At 37.5% G+C, this 27,359-nt stretch overlaps 1 protein-coding gene across 1 annotated transcript in view; it reads right to left on the minus strand.

Annotated features, from left to right (window-relative positions):
* LOC106880268 (oxysterol-binding protein-related protein 11) overlaps window positions 1-17,272 on the minus strand; it is a 177,224-nt gene extending 159,952 nt beyond the window's left edge. The window contains exons 1-2 of the mRNA XM_089363742.1: window positions 17,186-17,272; window positions 4,998-5,072 (exon numbers count right to left, since the gene is read on the minus strand). Coding sequence (XP_089219868.1) covers window positions 4,998-5,069 — 72 coding nt within the window. The 5' untranslated portion in view covers window positions 5,070-5,072; window positions 17,186-17,272. The remainder of the gene's footprint in view (window positions 1-4,997; window positions 5,073-17,185) is intronic.
* Window positions 17,273-27,359: the final 10,087 nt, after the last annotated feature.

Raw genomic sequence — 27,359 nt, forward strand, 5'->3', positions numbered from 1 at the left:
CGTCTTACCTCCTCATCCTGTTGTCTGTTCTGCTCGAAGGAGCTGGCTCCATTGCGGATGGCAGTCCTCCAGGCTGTCCTATCCATTGCAATCTGTTCCCATGAGAATGGCTAGATGGTAGTTTGAGCCAGGGTCCGTTTGAGCTGGTCTTTAAAACGGAATTTCGGGCCTCCTCTGGGTCTTGTTCCGATTGCAAGTTCTCTGTAAAGCATGGTCCTCGGGAGACGAGAGGACTCCATATGCTGGATGTGACTTGCTCAGCAGAGACGATGGCAAAGAATGGTAGCTTCGACGCTTGGTAGTGAGGCGCAGCGAAGAACCTCGTTGTTGATAATGTGTTCTTCCAATCGAATATTGTGGATCTGTCGTAGGTTGGGTTGCTGGAAGCACTCAAGGTGCTTGAAGTCACGGTGGTACAGCATCCAAGTCTCACGAGCGTAGAGAAGAGTTGACAGGACTGATACGGAAAACCCAATCTTTGTCTGGATAGTCAACGCATGATTGAAGAATACACGTTGGCTGAGTCTACCGAAGGCGGAGTGGGCCGCCCTGATCCGGTTCTCCACGTACTTTTCCCATGTGGGTGTCTTCGAAAGAATACTCCCAAAGTTTGAGAAGTGTTCAACTTCTAGGGGTTAGCTGTTGGTGCTAACATTTGTGGGTGGACTGTTCTGGCCTGGTGCAGGTTGGATCAGTGTCTTGGTCTTTAATGTGTTTAACTGCATACCGAAGCGTTCATAAGCCGTATTGTAAAGATCTGCCGTCCTTTGTAGGCCATCTACGGTCAGACTCGGGGCGGTATTGTCGTCGGCATACTGCGTTTCACTGACCGAGATGGCGGAGGTTCTCGTCTTTGCGTGGAGACGTGAGAGACTGAAGAGTCCGTCATCCAAGTGCTAGCGCATGTTGATGGAATCATATGATTATTGATATATACATATCATAGTCTTCAATACTGCACGGTCCCCTCAACACACACACACACACACTCTAGCTTTCTCTCAATCATACGTTCACATAAACAATTGCGTAAAAATATCCGAAAAGCCTTTCATGTCTTGTGATCAAACTTTTTCTCCTCAACGCACCCTCCCTCTTTCTCTCCCCACACCACTTTCTGTCATACAAATATACAGACACTTAGTCGTAAGTTCGCTTCTCACTTGCTGAGACATAACGAGAAATTGATTTCACACACATACTGTGTGTGTGTGTGTGTGATTAAAAAGTGAAAAGAAAAAAGTTACTCTCAGATTTATCTTTTATCTGAGTACTTTATTCTAAGTCATTGGACATAGCTTCTTTTGAATTTGTCAACCCTTAGCATATACATACATATATATATATATATATATATATATATTAAAAATGGGGAAGGCCAATTTATGGGATTACCCTAGGTTTCCCATCCATAAAGGGTTCGGCTTTATGGCGTATTGTTACATCCCAAAAACCTGTTGGCCCAGGACCTCTTAGAAATATGGAGGGGGAAATGCCTCACTACTCAAAGGTAATAATTGGAGATTATCTCCCTTTGCTATTGGCAATCGACTTCCAGCTGTGCCACCATCTTGTAGGCTCCAGGTAGCAGGAACCTCCTGAAATGTAAACATGGCCCGAAAATTTCCGTTCATGGAGTTGTAGTAACGCCGTGCGCATGCGTAGTCTCACGCATGCGTGGAATTAAACAAGCAAGCTTTCCCGCTTAATTCTATCTCTTTCTCGGTCGGCCGGCCATGAGCATGGACGTGTCAAGCAGTGTCTCCAACATTCCAACTCTGGAGACAGTCTCTTTACGTGTTTAGCTGTCACTCTCCATCTTTCGGACTTACACTCGACAGCTCGCTTACATCTACATAACAACATCCCAACAACTATACTCACACACACAGAAGCTGTAACAACAAGAGCTAAAGATGTATATATTTACCACCTGAATAAATGTTGTTTAAGTTGATAGTCTGGAGTTCAGCATTCCGTTATATTTCTTAATATTATATAGGAAAGTCAGGTATACATCTAATGATGTATAACCAACTTTCCTATAGAGTTACGGGTGTTCCTTGGTTTAAGCGAGTCTTTTAGGATTCTCACGCATTCACCTATGCATAACTTGCAATGCTTTGTCCCGTTGGTGTGGGAGCCTGGGTTCTTGAGGATTTTCCATGAGACCAAGTATGGAATCCTATCATCTCTTAGTTGCCAGATGTAGCTGGCCAGTGATGTTACTTATCTCCTTTCTAGAACTCTGAAGGAGGACTTGTGGTTGGAGAGACATTACTTAAAAGAATTCCCAGAACATCCAATGTATCTCCATGGGCGTGTGTTGTTGGTGCTGTACCTTCGTGGGCATGTGTTGTCGGTGCTGTACGTGCTGGTGTCACTGTTGTTGTTGTTGCTGTGGCTGCCAATATGTTGTTGTTGGAGCTGGGACTGCTGATGTTAATCAAAGAGTACAATATTTATATATCCATCACAGCCAATCTTACTAATCGGTTTCGTACAAAGGATTCAGTGGTTTGTTAGGTAAAAGTTCAATTATGTATCCCTTGTGCTCTTCAGAGGTAGCCATTATGGAATGGAATATGGTTGTTTGTTGACAAATTTTCCCGCTTTGTAAGGGTAATTTACCCAATATTTCTGCTGTTCTAATGATGTCTCTGCATTCGAAAATATATTTATCATCTTATTTGTATCTTACAATGCACATTTCCACACTTACAAAAAAAAAACAAATGTTAGTTTGTTTATATATATTTGTAAATATGTGGGTCAGATGTAGTGGAAGGGGCATACGGATGGCAAAAATTGTAATAGTTCAAAGTGCAACACTTGTATTTAAGCCAAAATGTAATGTACTGTTCACAGAGCTAGAACAGGTAAATAAGGAACTTGAAAGCCTAGGAATAATCGAGAAGGACCACTGAGATTGGGTAGCACCTATGGTCTACATAAAAAAGAAAAATAATAAGTTATGAGTTTGTGCAGATTTTTCAACAGGTTTAAATGATTGCTTAAGGTCACATAACTACTCATTGTCAAATCCTGAGGAAGCGTTCACAAAATTGAATGGAGAGAAATTCTTCTCAAAATTAGACCTCTCAGAAGCATACTTTCAAATCCAAGTAGAAGAAGAATTCTCACACTTATTAGCCATTAATACACACAGTGGTTTATTTAAATCTAAGCAGCTTCCCTTCTGTTTAAAAAGTGCTCCTTCCATTTTTCAACAAGTAATGGATGGGTGACTGTGATTTTGCTATTTAGATGATATCTTAATAAAAACCAAATCACACAAACAACATGTAAAACACTTAAAAAAGGTATTCGAAAACAAGAGGATATGGCTTGGAGCTGAGTGAAGAAAAATGTGAGTTCTTTCTGAAAAAATGAAATATTTGGGCCAGATAATAGATGAAAACAGACGGAAACCAGATCCATCCAGAGCAACTATGATAAAAAATATGCCCATGTCGAATAATGTGACTATCCTACAAGCATTTTGGGGATTAGTAAATTACTACCAATTGTATATTCCCAATATACACAATGTAAGGGACCCACTAAATGATTTTTTAAAGAAAAATACAAAATGGTGCTGGACTGATAAGTGCCAGAAGGCATTTGACAAATTAAAAAACATTTTAACATCAAACTTATCGTTAACGCATTTTGATCTGAAGCTACAGATGCAAGTTATTACGGTGTAGGATCAGTGCTTCTGCACAAATATGACAATGGCCTATGCATCACGACCATTATTACTAGCCGAAAGGGACTGCAGCCGAATAGAAAAGGAAGCGTTAGCAATTATATTCGATGTAAAAAAATTCCGTAGAGTTACGCATGGAAGAAGTTTCTGTCTAAAAAGAGATCACCATCCACTACTATCGATATATGGTTCTAAAAAGGGAATGCTAACACACACAGCTAATAGACTACAGTGATGGGGCACTACATTGCTGAATTATGATTTCAAAATGGAATATTTACTGTCAAAGAAACTAAGGCATGCGGAGGGTTTGTCCAAACTGATACCAAAACACTGTGAGTCATTCGAAGATATGGTAATTGCAGCATTAAGATCAGAAGGAGAAATAAAAAATGTAATGTGGAATGTAGTAAGCGAATTACTGGTGACCCTAGAAGACATAAAACAAAACGCAGAAAAGGACAAATTCATAACAAAAATGAAAAGAATATTGAGGACAGGAACAGGATTGGTGTGAAACAAAATCAAGATGTGAACCTATACTCAATTTGTGATAGTGTACTGATGTCTGCACAGAAAGTAGTAATACCTGAAACACTACAAACGAAAATGTTGAGCAAATTCCATGTTGGACATCTTGGTATTTTGGGGATGAAAGCTTTAATGCATAGCTACATGTACTGGTCAAAAATGGATAGAGAAATTGAAAATTTAGTGAAAGGCTGCAGAGGATATGCTCTAGCAGCAAAATTACCAATGATAAAAAGTGAACCTTAGCCAAAAGTAGATGTTCCTTGGTCGAGGCTACACACTGATTTCACTGGTCCTTAGTGGTAGTAGATAGTTTCTCTAAATGGTCAGAAATTTGTAAGTATAAAAAGCCAAACTCCTCAATTACAACAAACTTTCAACATGAGCTGTTTGTGAGATTTGGTGAGTACAGAAAATACCAATTCTATCTTTTTATTTGGTATATATTAAACATCATTACTGAAATAATCACAAAATTAATTTTGTAGCTATAACGATAAGCCTGTTGCTCATCAACCCTCTTAACAACCAACCCAGAACTTTAACGGTGTTCCTAAATCTGATTCAACACGTTTTTATACCCACAACACCAAAAGGATGAAAAGCAAAATCAAGCTCTGCAGCACTTGAACTCAGAACGTAAAGAGCAAGACGTCATGCCACTAAGTCTTTTGTCTGGCACAGTAATGAATCTACCAGCTCACTGCCTTAGATACCCAAAACATTATAATAGGTAAAAATGTACACAGCTTACCTTGGCCTCTGCACTGTTCATATTTTTGTTGCATTCAATAACTTTTGGTGATTTCCAATCTGTCTTTTCCATGGTCTGAAAATACAATCAGTTTAAACTTGCCAGTAAGTGGAAAAAAGAGTTATGCAGTAGTAGTTGTAGTAGTAGTAGTAGTCCTCTCAGCCAATACGTTGATTTTTAAAAGTTGCCAGATCTTGCGTCTACAAAGTTTGTAAGGAGCTAGAGACTGAAGATGGAAACATATCACTAGTATCAAAGCATAAAAAGCATTCTAAATGCTCTGAAATCATCAGAACACCTGAATTTATCCAGTTAGTTCAACAGACCATTGATTACAATCCCAGAAAGTCCATGAAGTCAACTGCAAAAGATCTCCATGTGTTACAAGGAACAGTCAGAAATGTTGTCCATGAAAACATCAGATATAAGTCTTATATGATTAGGAAAGTCAATTTGTCAGAAAAAGCAAAAGAAAATGACTACCTCAGCTCTAAAAGGCTCTTAAACAAACTGAAAAATCCAGAAGAAGATTTGATTTGGTTCTTCTCAAACGAGAAAAACTACAACCAAGAGCAAAAAGTTAACAGTTTTCATCATTCTTGACACAGTCAAGGAGATTTTGTGCAACTGAAATCCAAATTTTGTATTGATTTAGCTCATCTGTATATAGGAGTTCCAGTCCTAGACTCCTCTAATATAGCTAACAGATAACAAGTCTGAGACTCCTCTAATATAGCTGGGAGGATTCATAGTTTAGAACTGAGTCCTGATGGATACCAACTAGCATGCTTTCTTTCTTAGAGAACTCTTGTTAATTCTCACTTTGCACATGATTTTCAAGGTTTTTGCAACTATTCATCTTCATCTATCCCTTGTTTTCTTAGCAAGTATCAGGTTATATCGTGGATACTAATATAAAAGTATTTTCATATGCTTCTATTTGCAAAGATGCTTAAGCCTTCGTGTAAATATTGCTGCCTGTGTAGGCAACATCCCTACTCATATTGATCATCCAGCCTCAAATTCAGCCTAACACCATCAACATCAAGTCTGGTTACTCCCATGAAAAGACTACAGTTGTTTGTGTGTGTGTGAGGACATAAGTATATATTAGGGTAAATAGGTTTTTTTTGTATGCACAAATATACATGTGCCTATATTATTTCAGTGTTTGCACATGTTTAAGGGTAGGTCTACTAATGTATCACTTATTGACTGCATCTATTTATGGATATTTCGAATTTACTATATTGATTATTGATCAAATTTGGTATCTGTTTTCTATATATTATTTCATTTATTCATTTGCAATGGGTGCCTTAAATACAGAAGGCTCAAAAGAAATGAAGCAAACTTGCTCCAGTAGATGAACTCCAGAGCACACATGAGCTGAGAGAGAAACTGAGTATAAGAGGGATTAAGTGAAGTGTGCAAAAGAAAAAGATGTACTAGCACGGGTATGTGATGCATATAAAGGATGACAGCTGTATAAGGCAGTATTAAGCACTCAAAGAAGTGGGAGACCAAGAAAGACTTGGGACAAAGTAATGAAAACTGATCTGAAAAAAAATCTAGCACTCCCACTCAGCTCAAAACAATATCTGTGTATCATGATTATTTCCCTTCATCAGCAGGGAATAATTGTTCAGCTAGAAGTATATTCTTTATCACAGACACAAGACCTAAACACAGAGGGGACATACGGGAACAAAAAACACATGAACGGATGAATGTAAAATGAACTAAATTAGAATAAAAATGAGACAGCTATTTCGCTCCCGCTCCGAAATGAAACCGTGAATTCATTTTTCCTTTAAAACTTTACATTTTAAATAATAATTTCCAACCCCGCTCTGAGGCGAAACTGCGACTTCTCTTTCCGTTTTCACCTTACAATTTTAAAGAAAACGTTTTTAAACAAATATTCATTTATATAGTTACAGGATTTACTTATTTCCTTTTACTTTTTTTTAAACCAAAAAGTTCAACCAAATATTTTTCTCAGTCTTTCACAGCCCCTAAAATAAATCATGACTTACCACTTCATCTCCTTTTCTTCCGCGTAATTCACCACCAAGGTGTGAGGTTCAATATCCACCTCCAGCCTCAGTGGGTTCACTCTTTCATAATGTCTTTCAATTTTGAAATTCATTCAACTTTTAGGGTGTCCTACTTCATTTAAAAATCTTGCTCCTGCTTGTATCTTGTGTGTGTGTTTTTTTTGGCTCTGTATTTCTGTAATTCTTGGCTTCCGTGTGTCTGTGTCTGTGCTTTTGTTTGACTGTAATTCTGCGTGTTTCATCTGTGTGTCTATGTCTTTAGGTTTCTGTAATTTTGAGTTATCTTGTTTCTGTTCGTCTATACTTCTGTGTTTTTGCATGTCTATGTACTTGAGTGTCTGTGGGTCAGAATGTTTCTGTACTTGTAAGTCTTTTACTGGTGATCCTACTGGTAAATCTTCCCTGTTTCTTGTCATAGGTTGGGTTTCCTCTTCTGTTGCTTTGTACTTCTTCAATTCCACTATCGTTGGTGACTTCCTCCTCTCTCCTTTTCTTGTTTTCACCTCCTCAAAGTTCCCATCTTGTTCTGTTATCTGTTTCTGCTGTTTCTCTACCATTCTATTCTCCTGAATACTCTCCTCTACAATTTCCACTGCTTCTCTAGAGCATTTCTTTCTCAAATGCTCTCTTTCACCACATTCGTAACACTTTGGGGGTCTCCCCTTTAACATAATCTCCAGCTTTTCTCCATTTGGTAGCTCTAAAGTTTCAGGTATTTCATTATAATATTTCAGGCTCACTGCACAGATTATCTCTAATCCATAACCCCCACCACATCACTTGTTGAGTTCGGCTTATCGTGCCCATCCTCACATCTTTGCTTTCTCTCCTCATCTCTGAATAAAGAATCGCCACTATTATCCACTCTAGTTCTATCGACGGTGGGATTCTTCCCATCCTAATTCTGACAATTCTTCTGTCCAAACAGTTTGGCATCAAAGTCCATTTTTCTCCCTGTATCAGCCTGTTGGAGGCCTTTTCTGATAAAAAGGTTACTATTATCGACGCATATCTCTTTCCTCTTGTAAAGAACATTATGCTGTCTGCTATATGTTCTTCCAAAATTTCTTCTATTTCTGTGCGTTCAATTCTTCTATTTTTATTCAAAAATGTTCTGAATATGACCGTCTTCTTTTCCATTTTCACTTTTTCCTCCTCTGGCAGGGTCATTTTGATATTTGACCCTTCCTTCTCTACCATACTACTATATTTCTTTATCAACTCTCCATCCCAATGTAACATCTCCTGTTTCAGCACACATGGGTCTCGGGGAACTCGATCTCCAGTAGCTGCCACATAACTTCTCATTTTTCTCAGTTATTCACCACCACCCAACAATGGTGGCCTTGCACAAAAAATTTGGCTAGAGTTCTTCAAAAAACAAAAAAACTGTTCAGGTAGAGGTGGTGCTGCCAAATTCCCATTTGAAATATATAATTTTCAAAGTGACAACTAGTCGCTGATCTATAAATTAGAAAATTACTATTTGTAAATCTCACAATGAGAGATATTCAGCAACAGTACTTTGGAGTAAAGATTATTTGCCAACATAACATGGCAGTCCTAGTTATGACAAATGTTGCTGTAATTTAGCCCCAGGAGACATCGTCTCCAGCTGGCTATACGACACGATCTGTCCTTATATTTTTGAACAAGGGAATCTAGCACCCCCATTCAGCTCAAAGCAATATCTGTGCATCATGATTTCCGGGTTATTTCCCTTTATCAGTACAAAATAATTGTTCAGCTATTGGTTTATTCTTTATTCTAGACACAAGGCCCAAACACAGTGGGGACAAACAACAAGTGAAAATGAATGAATGAATGAATGAATATAATACAATGATATGAGACGGCTATCTCCGCCCCACTCCGAGACGAAACGGTGACCTCCTTTTTCCTTTCAAACCTACATTTCAATGAAAACGTTTTTATACAATTAAATCAAACATTCTTACAGTCTTTTCTCTCCCCCCCCCCCCCTTTTTGTATCGTTCTTTTTCTTAAACGAACTCATATCCAATTAAAGTTAATACCATATAAATCCAGTAATTTATCATAGTCTATTCCGTCCGGTACTTCGTTTGTGTCAAATATCATTTTTCTGTATTCCGCGCTTTATTTACAGTCTCTATTTTCATTCTGTGTTCTGGCACCAATGTGCCTACAACCATTTTTTCTTTTTTCATTCCCTTCATGTCTATCACTTTTTTCATCTTTCCATTGTACTAACTTATCCACCACATCCTTTCTTACATCTTTCAATGAAGCGCAAACAAAACAAGTGGGAAGGTCGTTTTGCGGTTATTTTTATGACTGCTGTTTTTTTTCTTTTTTGTGTCGGAGAGGAATGGGTTGGTTTGTTGTCTGCAGGGGGAGGGTGGGGTTGAGAGGGTATGGGTGGGGTTCACTTAAGCTGTCCTTTTTCCTCTTCCTCTGTTTTCTTCCTGTATTTTCCCATCAATCTTCCTCATTTCTTTCTTCTATCCTTTCCGGTTCCTTCTCTGCTCTTTCCTGGTTTGGCTTATTTTTCAGAGGGCAGTCCGCTTTCATCACTGTTTCTCCAACTGTCTCCAATTGTTTTCGTTTCACCTACATTTTCACTGGTATTAACTTTTCCCATCGCGGGAAAATCTTTTTTTTTATGCAATTTTAAATTCCATCATATACTTTTTTTAAATTGCCAAAAATAATAAAAAAATTACAAAATAAATTCACTACCCAGCAACAGGTAAAGAAAAACAGTTCAGCAATAATTTTTTTTTCCACAATAATTTCAAAACAGAATTTTCTGCCCCCTAGGACGAAAATTACTGTTCCACGAAGGACATCAGTTCAGTTCAAAGCAAAATACACAAAAATCCCAATACCAGACAAAAAGACACAGAACGAACTCACATAACTTTGGTAACAGCAAATTACGACGCAAAAATTCCGAGTCTGCACGAGACAGGTGTTCGGGTAGAGGTTAATTCTTTATTACAGGCACAGGGCCTAATTACAGAGGGGACATACAAAGACATGCAGGAACAAAAAACACATGAAGGAATGAATGTAAATGAATTAAATTTCAAAGAAAATGAGATGGTCATCTTGATCCTACTCCGAGATGAAACCATGAACTCCCTTTTTTTTTTTTCCTTTTTAAACCAACATTTTAGCTAACAATTTCCCACCCAGATCAGAGGGGAAACCGCGACTTACATCTTCCCTTTCACCTTACATTATAAAAAACCTTTTGAAAACCAGTTTACTCAACAGTTGCAAGATTTACTTGTTTTTCCATAAAAAGTTCAAATAAATGTTTTTCTCAGTTACAGTTTTTACAAAAATATAACGACTTACCACTTCTCCTTTTCCATAATTCACCACCGAGGTGCGAGGTTCAGCATCTACCTCGGGCCTCAGTGGGTTCAGTCTCTCACAATGTGTTCATTTGACTGTAATTCTACGTGTTTCGTCTGTGTGTCTAAGTAATTCTAAGTTTCCGTAATTCTGGGTTGTCTTGTTTCTGTTCATTATTACTTTGTGTGCTTTTGCATGTCAATGTGTTTGAATGTGTGCTGGTCTGAATGACTCCGTACTTGTAAGTCCTTTACTGGTGATCCTACTGGTAAATCTTCTCCGATTCTCGTCATGGGTTGGGTTTCCTCTTCTATTGCTTTGCACTTCTTCAATTCCACTGTTGTCAGTGACTTCCTTCTTTCTCTTTTTCTGGGTTTCACCTCCGCAAAATTCCCATCATGTTCTGTTTTCCGTTTCTGTTTTTTTTCTACCATTATATCTCCCTGAACACTCTCCTCTACCATTTCCACTGCTGCTCTAGGGCATTTCTTTCTCAAGTGCCCTCTTTCACCACATCTATAACACTTTGGGGGTCTCCCCTCCAACATTATTTCCAGCTTTTCTCCATTTGGTAGTTCCAAAGTTTCCGCCATTTCGTCATAATATTTCGGGCTCACTGCACATATTATCTCTACTCTGTAGCCCCAGCATTTCACTTGTTGTGTTCGGCTTATCATTCCAATCCTCAGGTCTTTGCTTTTCTTCCTCAGCTCTGAATTAAAAATTGCGGCTATTATCCATTCTGGGTCTACTGGCAGTGGGATTCTTCCCGCCCTAACCCTCACGATTCTTTGCCCAAACAGTTTGGCATCAACGTCCATTTTTCTCCCTGTATCAGCCTGTTGTCGGTATTTTTTCACCTCCTCTGATACAAAGGTTACTACTATTGACGCATATTTCCTTCCTCTTGTAAAGAACGTTATCCTTTCTCCTATTTGTTCCTCCAAGATTTCTTCTATCTCTTTCTGCGGTGCGTGTTCAATTCTCCTATTCATATTCGAAAATGTTCTGAATATGACCGTCTTGTTTTCCATTTTCCTTTTTTCCTCCTCTGGCAGGGTCATTTTTATATTTGACCCTTCTTTCTTTATCATACTATAATATTTGGTTATCAACCCCTCATTCCACTGTATCATCTCCAGCTTCAGCACACGTCAGTCTAGGGGAACTTGACCTCTAGTAGCCTCCACATAACTTTTCATTTTTCAATTCTTCACCACCACCCAATGATGGTGGCCTCCCTCGCACAAAAAAATTCCACTTAGAATTCTTCAAAAAACAACAAAAATGTTCAGGTAGAGGTTAACTCTTTATTACTGGCACAAGGCCTAAACACAGAGGGGACATATACAGACATGTGGGAACAAAAAACACATGAAAGGATGAATGTGAAATGAATAAAATTACAATGCAAATGAGATAGCCATCTCGCTCCCACTGCAAGATGAAACTGTCCATTCCCTTTCCTTTAAACCTATAGGAAAGGGTTTCTTTTTCCTTTTTTAAACCAAAAAGTTCAACCAAATGTTTTTCAGTTTTCACAGTTTCTAATTAAATTACGACTTACTACTTCATCTTCTCCTTTTCGTCCATATAATTCACCACCGAGGTGCAAGGTTCAACATCTACCTCTGGCCTCAGTGGGTTCAGTCTCTCACAATGTCTTTCAATTTTGCAATTCTTTCAACTTTTAGGGTGTCCTACTTCATTTAAAAATCTCACTCCTATTTGAATCTTGCGTGTTAGGGTAGAGGTGGCACTGCCAAATTCCCATTCGCAATATATAGTTTTCAAAGTGACAACTAGTCACTGATCTATAAATTAGAAAATTACTATTTGTAAATCTCTGTATGTTGCTGTAATTTAGCCCCAGGAGACATAGATGTCTCCTGGGGCTAAATTACAGCAAAATTCGTCCTAAACCAGGACTGTCATGTTATGTTGGCAAATATTTTTTACTCCAAAGTACTGTTGCTGAATATCTCTCGTTGTGAGATTTACAAATAGTAACTTTCTGTGCTGACCACATCATCTTTGTTATTCCTCTTCGTCACCCTAACTCATTCACGCTTCATAATTCTATGTATAAAAGATTGCATTGGACTAGCCTTATCTGCCTATCAAATTAACTATAGCTTCGTCCTTCTGTACAACTAGCCATCACTCTTTCCCCTCTAGGCCACGGGTTACCTACCATACGTCACCTACCCTTACGTTTATCTTATTCCTTCTAGGCTACCTGTCACCACCGATACTTTTATCAACCGCTCCCCTCTCTCGCTTACAGTTCCAAGAACTATGTGTCTAACCCTAACCCTATCCCGCCCACTCATTCTGGCCAATAAGATCTCTCATTCGTCTTCCTCCTAATTTCTTCCATGGCTACGAGCAAAACGTACCCGTCCTAGATTTGTTTTTAGGATTTTCCACGTTTTCGCTCAAAACTCCTTTCACCCATTTCCAGACTCGCTCTGTCATTATTTACTTTCGTATTTCTTCTTCCGCCTCCTCGATTAATACATCTTGTTCCAAGACTGGAAAGCTGGAACTAAATGTAACGATTAATAAAGTTTTCAGCAGCTTCCAATAAATATGACTACATTTCGTATTAACTACTCTTTTGTCCTTGATAACATAGCGTTTTGCTTTTGTCTTCTTATACACCCCACACACACAATATATAAGAATATATAATTATTTGTATATGTATGTGTCTCAGTGAGCCAGTATTATTCATGAGAAAGTATACATCAGTACTTATGTAATATTTGTGCGTATCCGTGTGTGAATGTGCTATTTGCGACTAACACTTTGATTGGTTTCAGTGTGTACATAAAAGAAAATATATAGAAAAAAAATAAATTATCCAATATTTGTAAATGCCACTTGACGAACGTCGCATCTGAGTGAAAGAATGAGAAGAATAAAACAAAATCAGAGAGAGAAAGAGAAAGAAGGAAAGAGAGAAAGAATGAGAAGAATAAAACAAAATCAAAGAGAGAAAGAATGGAATGAAAAGAATACGAAAAAAAATCTTATGAAATGAGGGAGGAGATTAAACAAAGGAGGAAGAGGAGAGGGAAGAAAAGCGATGAAGAAACTGCAGAAAAGAGGCTAGATAAGTGAGAAAATAGAAGGAAAGTAGAGGAAGAAGTAGAGTAGCCACCCCAATTATATATATATATATATATATATATATATATATATAAAGAGAGAGAGAGAGAGAGGGACACAAAGACAAACATACACCATGTGGTTGAATTGTTAGCGAGAAGCACTGATAAAAAAAAACTTGGAATAGAAATGAACATCGTGCTAATTAATCGTTCACGCAACCTTTGCTCTTTGAAGAGTGTAAAATTTCATGTTGGTAGACGATAAGATTAGTGAAGGCCATCATTAAGTACAAAACCAGTTTCGAAGTAGTAAAGTATAAAATCAACTGAATCAAACATCAGTATATTACTGGTACATGTTTTATCGATTTTTCAGAAGGATGAACGGAAGAGTCAACAAGAGTAGTGTTTGGACTTTTGGTTGCTGACTTTCTGCCAATTTGCAGCCAAGGAAAAAAAGAGGATTTCATAATTAAGTATGCTATCAAAGCTATTGAAGAGCCACGGTGGCATTTATATCTTCCTACAAGATTATTTCACGATAACGTCAAAGGGTCGCTAAATAAGAATAAACGAAAGGGGAAAACATATTGTGATACGTTCATCTCTGTCTTCATGTTCAGTACCAGGAAGAACTAATTACAAAGAAACCACGTCTCTCCTCCGATTTGGTGAGAAGTTTAAGGCATGGTGAGAAATTTGAGCTCAGGACTATAAGCGAACCAATACTAACCAGTTGTACAGCAAGTTCGTTGGGTATGGAAAGTGAATAAAATATCACGTACGACCTACTTATTGTTAAATAGACTGTGATATCGAGACTTGAATGTTTTAAATAGTTTTGACAAAAATACAAAGCTACTGACACATAATGACGAATTGCAATAATGATAGCATCCTTTCATATCAAACAGATATGCAGAGAGAATTTGATGATAATTATGAATTTCCATATACACAAGAAATTCTGTCCTTTTTTTTCAAGCAAGTGCTATTTTTATACTGATGACAAAGTGAACTAAGATAAAAGGGATCAGAGACTTACAGAATGTTTATGGAGGTTTGGCAGTGAGAGTTTTTCTCTTATAAGATAAACTATTTATAATAAATTAATGCCTTTATAGTATCTGTACCAGTGGCAATATTTCTGATACTTAACTAGAGTTAAGGTAATTCGTTCCAGTGATATTAAAATTCATTAAAAATTCGTACTGGTAATGAGCTGGCAGAATCTTTACCGTGCCGGTAAAAATGATTAGCAGCATTTTTTCCGGCCTTACGTTCTGAGTTCATATGTCATCAAGGTCAACTTTGCCTTTCATCTTTCCGGGGTCGATAAAATAAGTACCAACTAAACACTGGGATCGACGTAATAGGCTAGTCACCCGCTGAATATTTCAGACCTTGTGTCGTTAGTAGAAAGGATATTTAAACTCGTAAGATCCTAATTTCAAATGGAAGCTTCCACATAAAGTGTTATTCGCAAGCTTCATATCAGAAGGGACGACAGAGAAAGAGGATTAGAATCCACTGCAGCCAATCTTTGAACATTGCATATCACTCAAACTAACAAAAAAGAAATAGGGAAGTTCAAGACTGAGGAGATCAACATATTGCGAATTGGCAGTAAATTCCTCATGATGCAATAAGAACCAGATAATATCCTCTGTGATCACTGAATTAATTTAACAAGGACCCAGAGGAGGAAATTGTTTGCATTCCAACAGAAAGTTATGCATTGAAATTTTAACCGTAAATTTCAGAACGATGTCAACATTGACACAGTGTAGCCTATTTGTGATTTGTGACTCACCTGATGTCACATTGTAATACAAAACCAAGCGATAACCATAAAACATCTAATAAACAAAAGAAATCCTACAACCTTTAAAACTCAATGATATCAGTTGTGCCATTTTCTGTGGAAAAATAGTACGCATAAGATCAGAAACTACTTCAAAATGAAGTATTACTTATTTATGCAGTATGAGTCTTGCTACAATAATACAACCCAGCCTTGGAATAAATTGTAAAATGACTAGGGCGTTGGATTGGTCGAATTGTTAAAATATCCTACCACATGAAGTGCTTAATTTAGATCTTTAAGTTTTTTCCAAGTTTAAATCTCGTCAAAGTCAACCTTGCTTTTCGTCCTTCCAGGGGATCCGATAAAATAAGTACTGTGGTCAATTTATATTCCTATAATGCATTCAATAGGAATTAAAAATGAAGAAGACTGCTGATCTTGAGTACATTCATATATTTGAATACAAAGAACATTGATAGAACATTCCTATCAAAACTTTCACTAATTTTTAGGTCAGCTGTTCAACAGGCGTCAAGATTTTATTTTATTCAAGAAAGATGGTTTATGAACAACTGTTTCGAACCCTTGTCGTTGATTATAAATCCTCACATCTCTGAGTTTAAAAATATGTGCCTTTCAAAAAGAAAAAAAACCCATCTAGCATGCAAATTCATGTTTTTTCATGTAATACCATACTAGTATCCAAATTTTGAGTGACGGCACATAGTGAGTGTGTTCCGTTTTATATGATGAATTCAAAGAATTAAATCAAATATACACAGAAAACAAAATTACTCCCATTCACCAGTAACAGTCGAAATATATGGAATATTTAAACGCTTCTTTTTCTATTCTACTGGAAGAATACATTCACATCGATTGTATGTATGAAACCAAGGTATTTACCAGGAGGGAGGCGATATTAATAAAAGATGAAAAACCAAAGTGATTTGTGTGTGTAACTTTTAACTGTCTAGTACACATATCAACGAAATCAGCTTTCCTCGTTCAGTAAGTTTATCGATTCTTGATACTGTAATATTTTGTACGTATATGTCTAAGGAAGCTAACTTGGTTATCCACATCAGTGCATACATACAATATACGGAAAAGCGGGAGTGCCTAAGCAGTATATAGGTTCCCAAGGAAATCAGTGCATTCAGCCCTTTTGTCTTTGTTTGTTGACAGTAAACCACAGCATACATATATCAAAAATAGGTCCCTTGACCCATGACAGCTCCGAGCAATTGTTCAGAATGTCCATGCCCTACGACGGTGCTGGACAGAAGTACCGTATTTGATGGTATCAAAAGACGCACGGGTGTATTAGATGCGGCCTAATTTCAGCAGCGAATGATCAAGAGGAAAAGTTTTTAGTGTACTGCAACTTGTGGAAGACCCACACCTTCGCATGTAGGAACCAGGATGACTTTTTTTGTTTTTTTTTTGAGACTTTTTAGGGGTTTTTGTGTGCATGTGTAGGAGGGAATAGTGCGTCTTGCATTCCATCAAATATAACATATACCCTGATTACATAACGGTCAGATATGCACAACACCTGGTACTACTTTGATCCGAAGAAGAGAGTCTGTCACTGTTAGCACGCTTTTGTGAGTTACTAAGTGATTAGAATGGCTCTTCTCCGATCTCAAACTTCATGGTCTGAGATCAATTCACCGGCGAGACACGTATTACTTCGAAAGTGTGAGAGTTTGAGCAGAAACTTTTTCTTTAGACATAATTAGGATTTAGTGATTGAAAAATAATTTCCAGCTTTCATTAGTTACGATGTAATACCAGGGTAATCTTGTTTTTTTTTTTTAAATAAGATCTCTTGAAAATAAATTGCAAGATACTTACCACTGTGAACCAAGAAATGTATTTGAATTGTAGTTAAAGTCACTATCCTCTTGGTTGTCCTGTCGCGCTTTCAGTACCAAATAAGTTCAGAGAGAGGTAGATTGGGAGGAAAGAGATATGAAGGGAGAGGAGAAAAAGTTATTTCGTGAATGGTTTAAAGTCTAAACTACGATAAGGATAACGATGGAAATCGAAATTGAGCTACAAATTACATTTTGTCACTGGGGGCTAATTAGACCCACCCCCCGCAAGAAAAACTGAATCCCTCCACCCCACACGCTTCCCACTTGAAATTTTTGACCTGAACACTCAGGCAAATTATCTCATTAGGTCTCCTGCAAAGAAAGCAATTTTTTAACACTACACTTTGTTCTGTATTTAACTCGTTAGATGTTTGGTATGGACAATGCACTTACAAAAAACATATCGCATGCGATATGCTTTTTGTAAATGCATTGTCCATACCAAACATCAAAATACGACCACCGTATACATAGGGCCTTTACTGGTTTTAAGAGACGCTACTTGGCGCATGTTAGTTCATTCTCTAATATTAAGCACAATTCTTCTACTTCGTTGGCATAATTTATCCGTCATCTCAATGCAAATATTTACTATAACTCCTCCTGCTCAGTTGTTAGGTCTGGAAAACCTTACAGGGGTTGTTGCACTGCGTGCAAATTGTGCAACAAAGAATTGCTTGAGATATTAAGCGAAAATAAGGATCTTCTTAAACTATATGACGTATGAACATTCTGGTGCCATTGATTTTTCAAAACATTTCCTTTTACCATAGATCTATATACTCTAATTATTTAGATATACTCCATGATATATATTACAAAGTTGCCCACTTCCACTATGTTCTATCCAGAGGAGCAGTTTTCGCCTTATTTGCTGGATTCACCCATTGATATCCTCCAATTACAGGTTTATCCTTAAATCAGCAATATACTAAATCTCACTTCTATATAATATTTATTGGAGTAAACAATTAACTCGTATTTTGATCTGACAATCTCCTTACTTTTATGCATTTCACTTTGTACATTTCTGCGAACATTTATTTTCATGGTCTAGTTAGATTTTCAACATACCTTAATTCGACGGAACTTTCAAGTCTTCCATATCTATCTCAGTTATATAATCTAATGCTCTTTTTTATAGCTCATCTTTATGTTTATATATTTAAAAAAAAAACTTCTTTACTCTTTTATAACGGCGCCATTCATATCTATACGTTTGGACACTAATGCAACATCCAGTCTCCAATAAAGTGGCACTGCGGGCTAATTTGTATGGTGTGGTGGAAGGAAGACCAGAAACGGGGAAATATGACATTACGTCAGCGAGTGAGGAGTAAACTGGGGCGATAAATTAGGAGAGAAGACGATGGTGATGATGCGAGAGACCTTGAAGAGAGTGCGAGCGGAAGATTCAGTGAAGGGCAGCTGGTACGTGCCTGATACAAAGAAAGGGATCGTGTGGTGCGATGCAAGCAGCATAGCATTGGCAGTAATGCTGGAAATAGGTGTGGTGGATGACGCAGCGTGGCTTAAGAAGAAAGACGACACAGTGCGAGGGTGGGTGGAGTCAGTGATCACCAACCGGAAGGGGTTTCGCACGATAGGGGTCCTGTAGACGAGCTATTGATTGACCTCAGCGCAGTTGTGCACCTTCTTTCTTTTTAATTGATCTCCTCTCACTACTCATTCCTCAAACTTATAGTTACGATCTGTCATTGACAGTCTAACTTCTCTAATCACGAGAATAACCTTTGCATTTGTTTCGTTCTTTTTTTTTTCCATTTGTCATTCTCATCCGTCGTAAAGATATTCATGTATCAAGTTTCGTGTAAGTTGATGCTACGTCTGTTTTCTATTTTTTATTTATTTATTTTTTCTGTTTTAATTTGCCTTATTATATACACTTGTTTGCATAATATAAAAGAATAATGTAATTGAAGTATGCTGAAAATGTAAACAAAATTTGGGTAGGCAACAACTCATTTGCATAAAGGTGCAAGACTAAGCGACCCTTGATTTTAAAACTATACTTTCACTTGATAGATAAGCAGCTAATACTATTTTGATTGACGGCCGAGGCAGATATTTTCTGAATTTTCTTTTGAAGTTGGGGAAGAGGGCGGGGACATGGCTTGCAGTTATGATCTGTCACTGTAAAATTGTTTTCGTATTAAGTCTAACACTGTATTTAGTGCAGTAGTTCATCTTTCAATGTGAACTCATTAGGGTACTACTAAAGCAGCACGGACCCGAACGCGCAGTCGCGCGTCCGCGCTAGCTAGTCTTGAGTGGTCGATCCTAACCCTAACCCTATCCCTAACCCGCGTGTGCAAATGAATACGTGTTTAGGGTTAGGGTTAGGATCGACCACTCACGACTAGCTAGCGCGTTCGGGACCGTGCTGCTTTAGTAGTACCCTCATTAGGAAGAATTTGATTGTATTCTATCGTTTAGAATTTGCTGTTCATCTTTGTGTTGTTTAAGACAGAAAATAAATTTGGGTGATATTACTGTTTCCCATATCATTTCCATTTCGCAAAAGAACTTTTCACTTTATCATGGGGACTTTCCTTCAGTAATTTATCATTTCCTAGTTTTGATGGCATTTTCCACAACCTTTAGCATTCAATTTGGCCGATCTTTACATTGCAGTTGGCCTTTATATTTCAACTGTATGTATGTATACATGTATGTATGCGAGAGTTTCGTGCGTTGGCACTTATCAATAAATATAGTGAAGGCCCATAGTTCAGTGGTTAGAGCGTCGGGCTCACAATCACGAGGTAGTGAGTTCGATTTAGAGCCCGGCTGTGAGTTGTGTTCTTGAGCAAGGCACTTTATTTTATGTTGCTCCAGTTCACTCAGTTGTAGAAATGAGTTGCAACGTCACTGATGTCAAGCTGTATCGGCCTTTGCCTTTCCCTTGGATAACGTCGGAGGTTGGTATGCATGGGCGACTGTTCTTCCATATACAGCCTTGTCCAGACTTGTGCCCCGGAGGGGAACTTTCTAGGTGCAATCTCCTGGTCATTCCATGACCGAAGAGAGTCTTTACCCTTTACATACATACATACATACATACATACATACATACATATATATATATATATATATATATATATATATATATATATATATATATATATATATATATGTCCATTTTTTCCTGTCTTGGTTTGTGTTTGCCACCTTGGAATCCTCTGTGTAGTGGGTTGATCCACTACTCAGGAAGAGACTATTCTAGAGTACGTTCTGTCTTATCTTCGAAACGTCTAGATAGAATAGAGACAGCTGATGAAGGGATATTCCAAGTGGCTTTCTGTTTTCCTATGTGTTCGTTCCGTTGTCTGTAGTTTATTGTTCTAACGTCCTGTACCCTGATATGCATATATATACACATGTAGATGTAAGTATGTACATATATGTGTGTATACATGTATATATATTCCTTGTATTATTACATTATTGAACGCACACGTCCTTTTTTGCAAGTAAGTCTACTATTATTCTGACGTGACTATCTTTCTATCTATCTATCTATCTTTTTATCTATTTATCTATCTGTCTTCCTCCATCTTTCTATCTATACCTCTGTCCTGGCCTCTACTTCACTGCTATACCCTTCTGTCCCTTCCTCCTTGTTCCACTTCCTCCCTCCACCATCCTCTCTGCTCTCGTGTGACCTGTGGTCAACTTTCTTTTCACTCCAGCCTGTGAAGGCAAGACGAACTACTAGCGTTCTACTTCAGATTTGCGTTTGGCCGTACGGCTTTTGAATGTTGTTTTCACTGTCCATTTTTTCCTGTCTTGGTTTGTGTTTGCCACCTTGGAATCCTCTGTGTAGTGGGTTGATCCACTATTCAGGAAGAGACTATTCTAGAGTACGTTCTGTCTTATCTTCGAAACGTCTAGATAGAATAGAGACAGCTGATGAAGGGATATTCCAAGTGGCTTTCTGTTTTCCTATGTGTTCGTTCCGTTGTCTGTAGTTTATTGTTCTAACGTCCTGTACCCTGATATGCATATATATACACATGTAGATGTAAGTATGTACATATATGTGTGTATACATGTATATATATTCCTTGTATTATTACATTATTGAACGCACACGTCCTTTTTTGCAAGTAAGTCTACTATTATTCTGACGTGACTATCTTTCTATCTATCTATCTATCTTTTTATCTATTTATCTATCTGTCTTCCTCCATCTTTCTATCTATACCTCTGTCCTGGCCTCTACTTCACTGCTATACCCTTCTGTCCCTTCCTCCTTGTTCCACTTCCTCCCTCCACCATCCTCTCTGCTCTCGTGTGACCTGTGGTCAACTTTCTTTTCACTCCAGCCTGTGAAGGCAAGACGAACTACTAGCGTTCTACTTCAGATTTGCGTTTGGCCGTACGGCTTTTGAATGTTGTTTTCACTGTCCATTTTTTCCTGTCTTGGTTTGTGTTTGCCACCTTGGAATCCTCTGTGTAGTGGGTTGATCCACTACTCAGGAAGAGACTATTCTAGAGTACGTTCTGTCTTATCTTCGAAACGTCTAGATAGAATAGAGACAGCTGATGAAGGGATATTCCAAGTGGCTTTCTGTTTTCCTATGTGTTCGTTCCGTTGTCTGTAGTTTATTGTTCTAACGTCCTGTACCCTGATATGCATATATATACACATGTAGATGTAAGTATGTACATATATGTGTGTATACATGTATATATATTCCTTGTATTATTACATTATTGAACGCACACGTCCTTTCTTGCAAGTAAGTCTACTATTATTCTGACGTGACTATCTTTCTATCTATCTATCTATCTTTTTATCTATTTATCTATCTGTCTTCCTCCATCTTTCTATCTATACCTCTGTCCTGGCCTCTACTTCACTGCTATACCCTTCTGTCCCTTCCTCCTTGTTCCACTTCCTCCCTCCACCATCCTCTCTGCTCTCGTGTGACCTGTGGTCAACTTTCTTTTCACTCCAGCCTGTGAAGGCAAGACGAACTACTAGCGTTCTACTTCAGATTTGCGTTTGGCCGTACGGCTTTTGAATGTTGTTTTCACTGTCCATTTTTTCCTGTCTTGGTTTGTGTTTGCCACCTTGGAATCCTCTGTGTAGTGGGTTGATCCACTATTCAGGAAGAGACTATTCTAGAGTACGTTCTGTCTTATCTTCGAAACGTCTAGATAGAATAGAGACAGCTGATGAAGGGATATTCCAAGTGGCTTTCTGTTTTCCTATGTGTTCGTTCCGTTGTCTGTAGTTTATTGTTCTAACGTCCTGTACCCTGATATGCATATATATACACATGTAGATGTAAGTATGTACATATATGTGTGTATACATGTATATATATTCCTTGTATTATTACATTATTGAACGCACACGTCCTTTTTTGCAAGTAAGTCTACTATTATTCTGACGTGACTATCTTTCTATCTATCTATCTATCTTTTTATCTATTTATCTATCTGTCTTCCTCCATCTTTCTATCTATACCTCTGTCCTGGCCTCTACTTCACTGCTATACCCTTCTGTCCCTTCCTCCTTGTTCCACTTCCTCCCTCCACCATCCTCTCTGCTCTCGTGTGACCTGTGGTCAACTTTCTTTTCACTCCAGCCTGTGAAGGCAAGACGAACTACTAGCGTTCTACTTCAGATTTGCGTTTGGCCGTACGGCTTTTGAATGTTGTTTTCACTGTCCATTTTTTCCTGTCTTGGTTTGTGTTTGCCACCTTGGAATCCTCTGTGTAGTGGGTTGATCCACTATTCAGGAAGAGACTATTCTAGAGTACGTTCTGTCTTATCTTCGAAACGTCTAGATAGAATAGAGACAGCTGATGAAGGGATATTCCAAGTGGCTTTCCGTTTTCCTATGTGTTCGTTCCGTTGTCTGTAGTTTATTATTGTTCTAACGTCCTGTACCCTGATATGCATATATATACACATGTAGATGTAAGTATGTACATATGTGTGTATACATGTATATATATTCCTTGTATTATATATATATATATATATAAATATATGTGTGTGTGTGTGTGTGTGTATATTGTTGTTGTTGGCATCCTTTTTGTCTCAAGAGACAATGGAGTTGCGCATAAAATAATCTAGTCCAGTTTTTACATTTCATGTCCTAATACATCTGCTGTGTCTGTGTAGTCCCATCCTGGCAGGGGCCGCAAATGTAGCGAAGGCTTTGCCTGGCTGGTTGTGATGTCATAGTTTCTTGTTGACATCTTTTGTCTTTCCATTTCTCCTCTCTCCCTCTGTCACTCCTTTGTGTTCCCTCTTCTATGGTGCTTCACCAATCTCCACGGTTGCTGGCAACTGCTTCCCAGTTGCTAATATTGATGTCACAGGCCTTCATGTCCCTTTTGCAAACATCCTTATATTGTCTGTAAAAAAAACGTAAATCCAGAAGAAGAAAAAGCACACTCTACGATATAGAGCAGTATATATTAAAAATGGGGAAGGCCGGTTTATAGGATTACCTTAGGTTTCCTGTACATAAAGTATGGTGTATCGTCAGGTCCCAAAACCGGCCTTCCCCATTTCTAATATATATATATATAGCTGTCTATACTGACTACAAATTGTTATTTCAGTGGTTATTTATCCTGTAGTAAGGCTTCTGTTGAGTTTTGAACCACCTGTCTCGCATGTTCAACCTCAGGACCACAGGCCCATTGTATCACCATAAAAGCATTAACACCTATGTGAATATGCTCGACCAATCAGGACTGACTGACTTGTTATGGTTGATGCAGCAAACTTCAAACAAAGTGGGTGAGTTTTCCCACCAAAACAACTTGATTGAAGGTTCTAGAAAAATTGACTTGACTTATGGTTATAAAAATCTGAATTGTGCACCAGACTTGAGCCACTCAGCATTCCACACAGAACTCTGTTGCTCTGTTTACTGAGTTGCTTGCTCTCTTCCATTTTTTCTTAACATGCTGGCGTCATATTTGACAAAAGGTATTAAACTTGAAGCATTGAATTACGCTCATTGATTATATTCAGTAGTTTTAACCACTACTTATTTCATCACCAGTAACTGAACATTTATAACTCTTTCATAATATTATCTAGCATATTGTACTACGGAAGATTCCTGTACTACAGAAGGTTGTTCATTGTTTTGTGAAAGTTGTTCCCTTAAATAATTTATATGTATGCATGTAAATGTAAACGATGCAAGTTGATATATGAAAAGACCAATACCACTGGTGTGGTTTTTACAGATTTTCTTGTCAGTTGCTTGACCTTAACCAGTTGAGCATGTCCCTCAGTGGCTGGCGATATGTGCATCATAGAGAGCATCATAGCCATGTGTTGAGAGATGTCTGGAAACATGGGTGTTTCGTTCATCATCCTTAAATGAACCTCATTCAGGGATCTTTTGAGCAGGATGGACTACTCAACCTGAAGAAAATTCTAATAGGGCCCCACCTGTGAGTCATACGCTGTTTATCTTGGTATGAGATCACCATGGCATGTACATATGGTTGTGATGCATGTGCCTGGTGTACTCTTATCAGATGTGTAGTCATGATGGCTATATTGGGTTCTGTATATTTGTACTCCACTTTGATGGCATGCACTGCGCTCTCGCTCAATAATGATGATGATGATGATAATAATAATAATCTTACATATGATAAAAAGCAATGTGTGACCTGCCGGTCACCCCGGTAGAAGGAGAGTAACACAACAAATGGAGTGGAAGTGACAGTCAGAGACGCTAAAAGCAGGTAAACCGTAGTTAAGGATTTTGGTCAAAAGCCGCCAGTATTTTCATCAAAATAACATTTCAAATTTTTATAGCAAATTGTATTTAGTTTATCCATTTCACACACACACACACACACTAATATATATATATATATATATATATATATATATATGAAATTAAATATTAAAGTCTTTTGCTTTTAAGATATCGTTCACATAACAATTATACATATACTAGGATACCCATGTCTTAAAACATGCCGACAGTTTTATTAACAATCCATTCTACTACAGGCATAAGGTCTGAATTTTGAGGGGAAGGCATTAGTCAATTACATCGACCCCTGTGAGTTGTTGATACTTTTTTCATTGACTCCGAAAGGATGAAAGGCAAAGTCAACCTACATATCAAAACAATGAGAGAAACCATTGCTAAATGTCAGCAATCTAGTAAACCTTGCATAGATACAGAATTGAAGCACTGGAGAATCAGATACAGTTGTAACGTCTGGATTGAAAATATCATCCACATAATGTAGATGTGTCAGATCCGGTTCCACATGAAGTCTTGAATGGTCAGAATTTTTTATGACGCTGGTAATATTCTAGCAAATTGTGATTGTATTCTTGAGTTGTTGGATTTTTTGGGGTTTCTTTTTTTTTCTCCATCAGATACAGTTATCCCGGTTCAATTCATAAATATTTCCGCTACATGTTCCTGCTACATATCTACTCAGACAAAGCAAAGTCTGAATAAATATTATGTTTTTAAATAACAACCACATCTATTTTGCTAAGTTATTTCATTTTCACTGAAAAATCCATCTTTCTCTCTCTATAAGTTTATTACTATTATATCTAATATAAGCCATCTTTCTACTGTCTACCCATCGACATATTTGTCATTTATCGGCCCTGAAAGGATGAAACGCAAAGTCGACCTCAGTGGAATTTGAATTTAGAATGTAAAGATGGATGAAATGCTGCTAAGCATTTTGCTTAGCGGCAAAATCAGGTGTTTTTACAGCATTTTTGACTTTGAGACAAAATATCTTTTTTACAAATGTTCACTACCTTACAAAAACTATATCAGCTAAGCAAATAGCCTTCCCTAAAGTGTTATGACATAATCTGATCACTGTTTCAGAAAATTATCGCCATTCCCTTTGAGCACATAAAAGACAAATTTGGCTGGGGTAAAATGAATAAGACGTTCTCAATATTTTAATTTTCTCCCTTCCCACCTCAATTTCTTCATTTTCTTAATTTTTTCCAAATTTTTTTTTATGGTAATCCATGGAGAAAAAACACAGTACAAATCTTTAAGAATTTTCTTCTTCCTTTTTCTCTTAAAAAACCCCTAAAATCTACTTCCCAAGCATCCACCCATCACCTCACCACTTTCAAAAAACTACAAACTCCCAATGTTTCACTTTTAGCCTTTTGGAAAGCAGAGAAGTTTCTTCAGAAATAATGTTGTTTACCTTTTGTTTCTAGCATGTCGGGTTTTGTGGTGGTGGTCTGGTACTTTTTACATTTGCTATTTCAGTACAATTGTATGAGGTTTTAGCTTTTTCAAAGCGGGTAGGTGATGGGTGAGCAAGGTGGGGGAAGGGGCATTGAGTATTTCTTTAAGAAAAATTACACTTTAAAGAAATATATAATATATTTACCAGATTCTTAATCTCTGTATTTTGGTATGTGGATAAAAAAAAATTCAGAAAAAGTTACAAATTAAGAAATTGCAGTGGGGACAAAATTTTGAAAATATGATTTCTGGGCAAAATCGTATTAACCCCCTTTTATACAATGAAAAAATACATAGTTTGTGATCCTTCTTAGGAACAGAAGGCACTTTCATGCAAACCCATGCAAATTGAACCCTCCCCCACCTTCACTTTTTAACAAACAATAACTTCCATTACACCAATAATCCAGTTCACTATATACCAGCTGTGCCAATTCTGCCCATAAGAAAAGAACAAATAATACAATGTGGTTGTAGGTTATAACACCCGGGCAACACTAAGATGCATTGCTAGTTATATTTAAATGTTTTCAAGTATCTATGTTATTTTTGTTTTAGCTCATGAGGAGCAGACATTGCTTGTCTTTCTACTTAAGTGTACCATAAGTAGCCAATAGTCTGCCATTGTTGATTTTTATTTCATTGCTAAATACTCATGTTGATGGTTGAATGAGTTGTTCTACTGTTTATTTTATTAATAACCCCAAGCTCGCCACTGCAATGGGATAAAAACAAGATTTTATAAAATTTTCCGTGAGTCTGATTTGTTAGTTCATAAAAATATCATCTTACTATGGATTAATAAGTAATTGTACAGATTTTTTTTCAGTCGTGAGCAAAACTTATCTATCCAGCAAATATAATTTCTTGATCAAAACATTTTAT

This window comes from Octopus bimaculoides, chromosome 15 (genome assembly GCF_046866305.1).
Source record: "Octopus bimaculoides isolate indiv1 chromosome 15, ASM4686630v1, whole genome shotgun sequence".
Classification (NCBI taxonomy): Eukaryota; Metazoa; Mollusca; class Cephalopoda; order Octopoda; family Octopodidae; genus Octopus; species Octopus bimaculoides.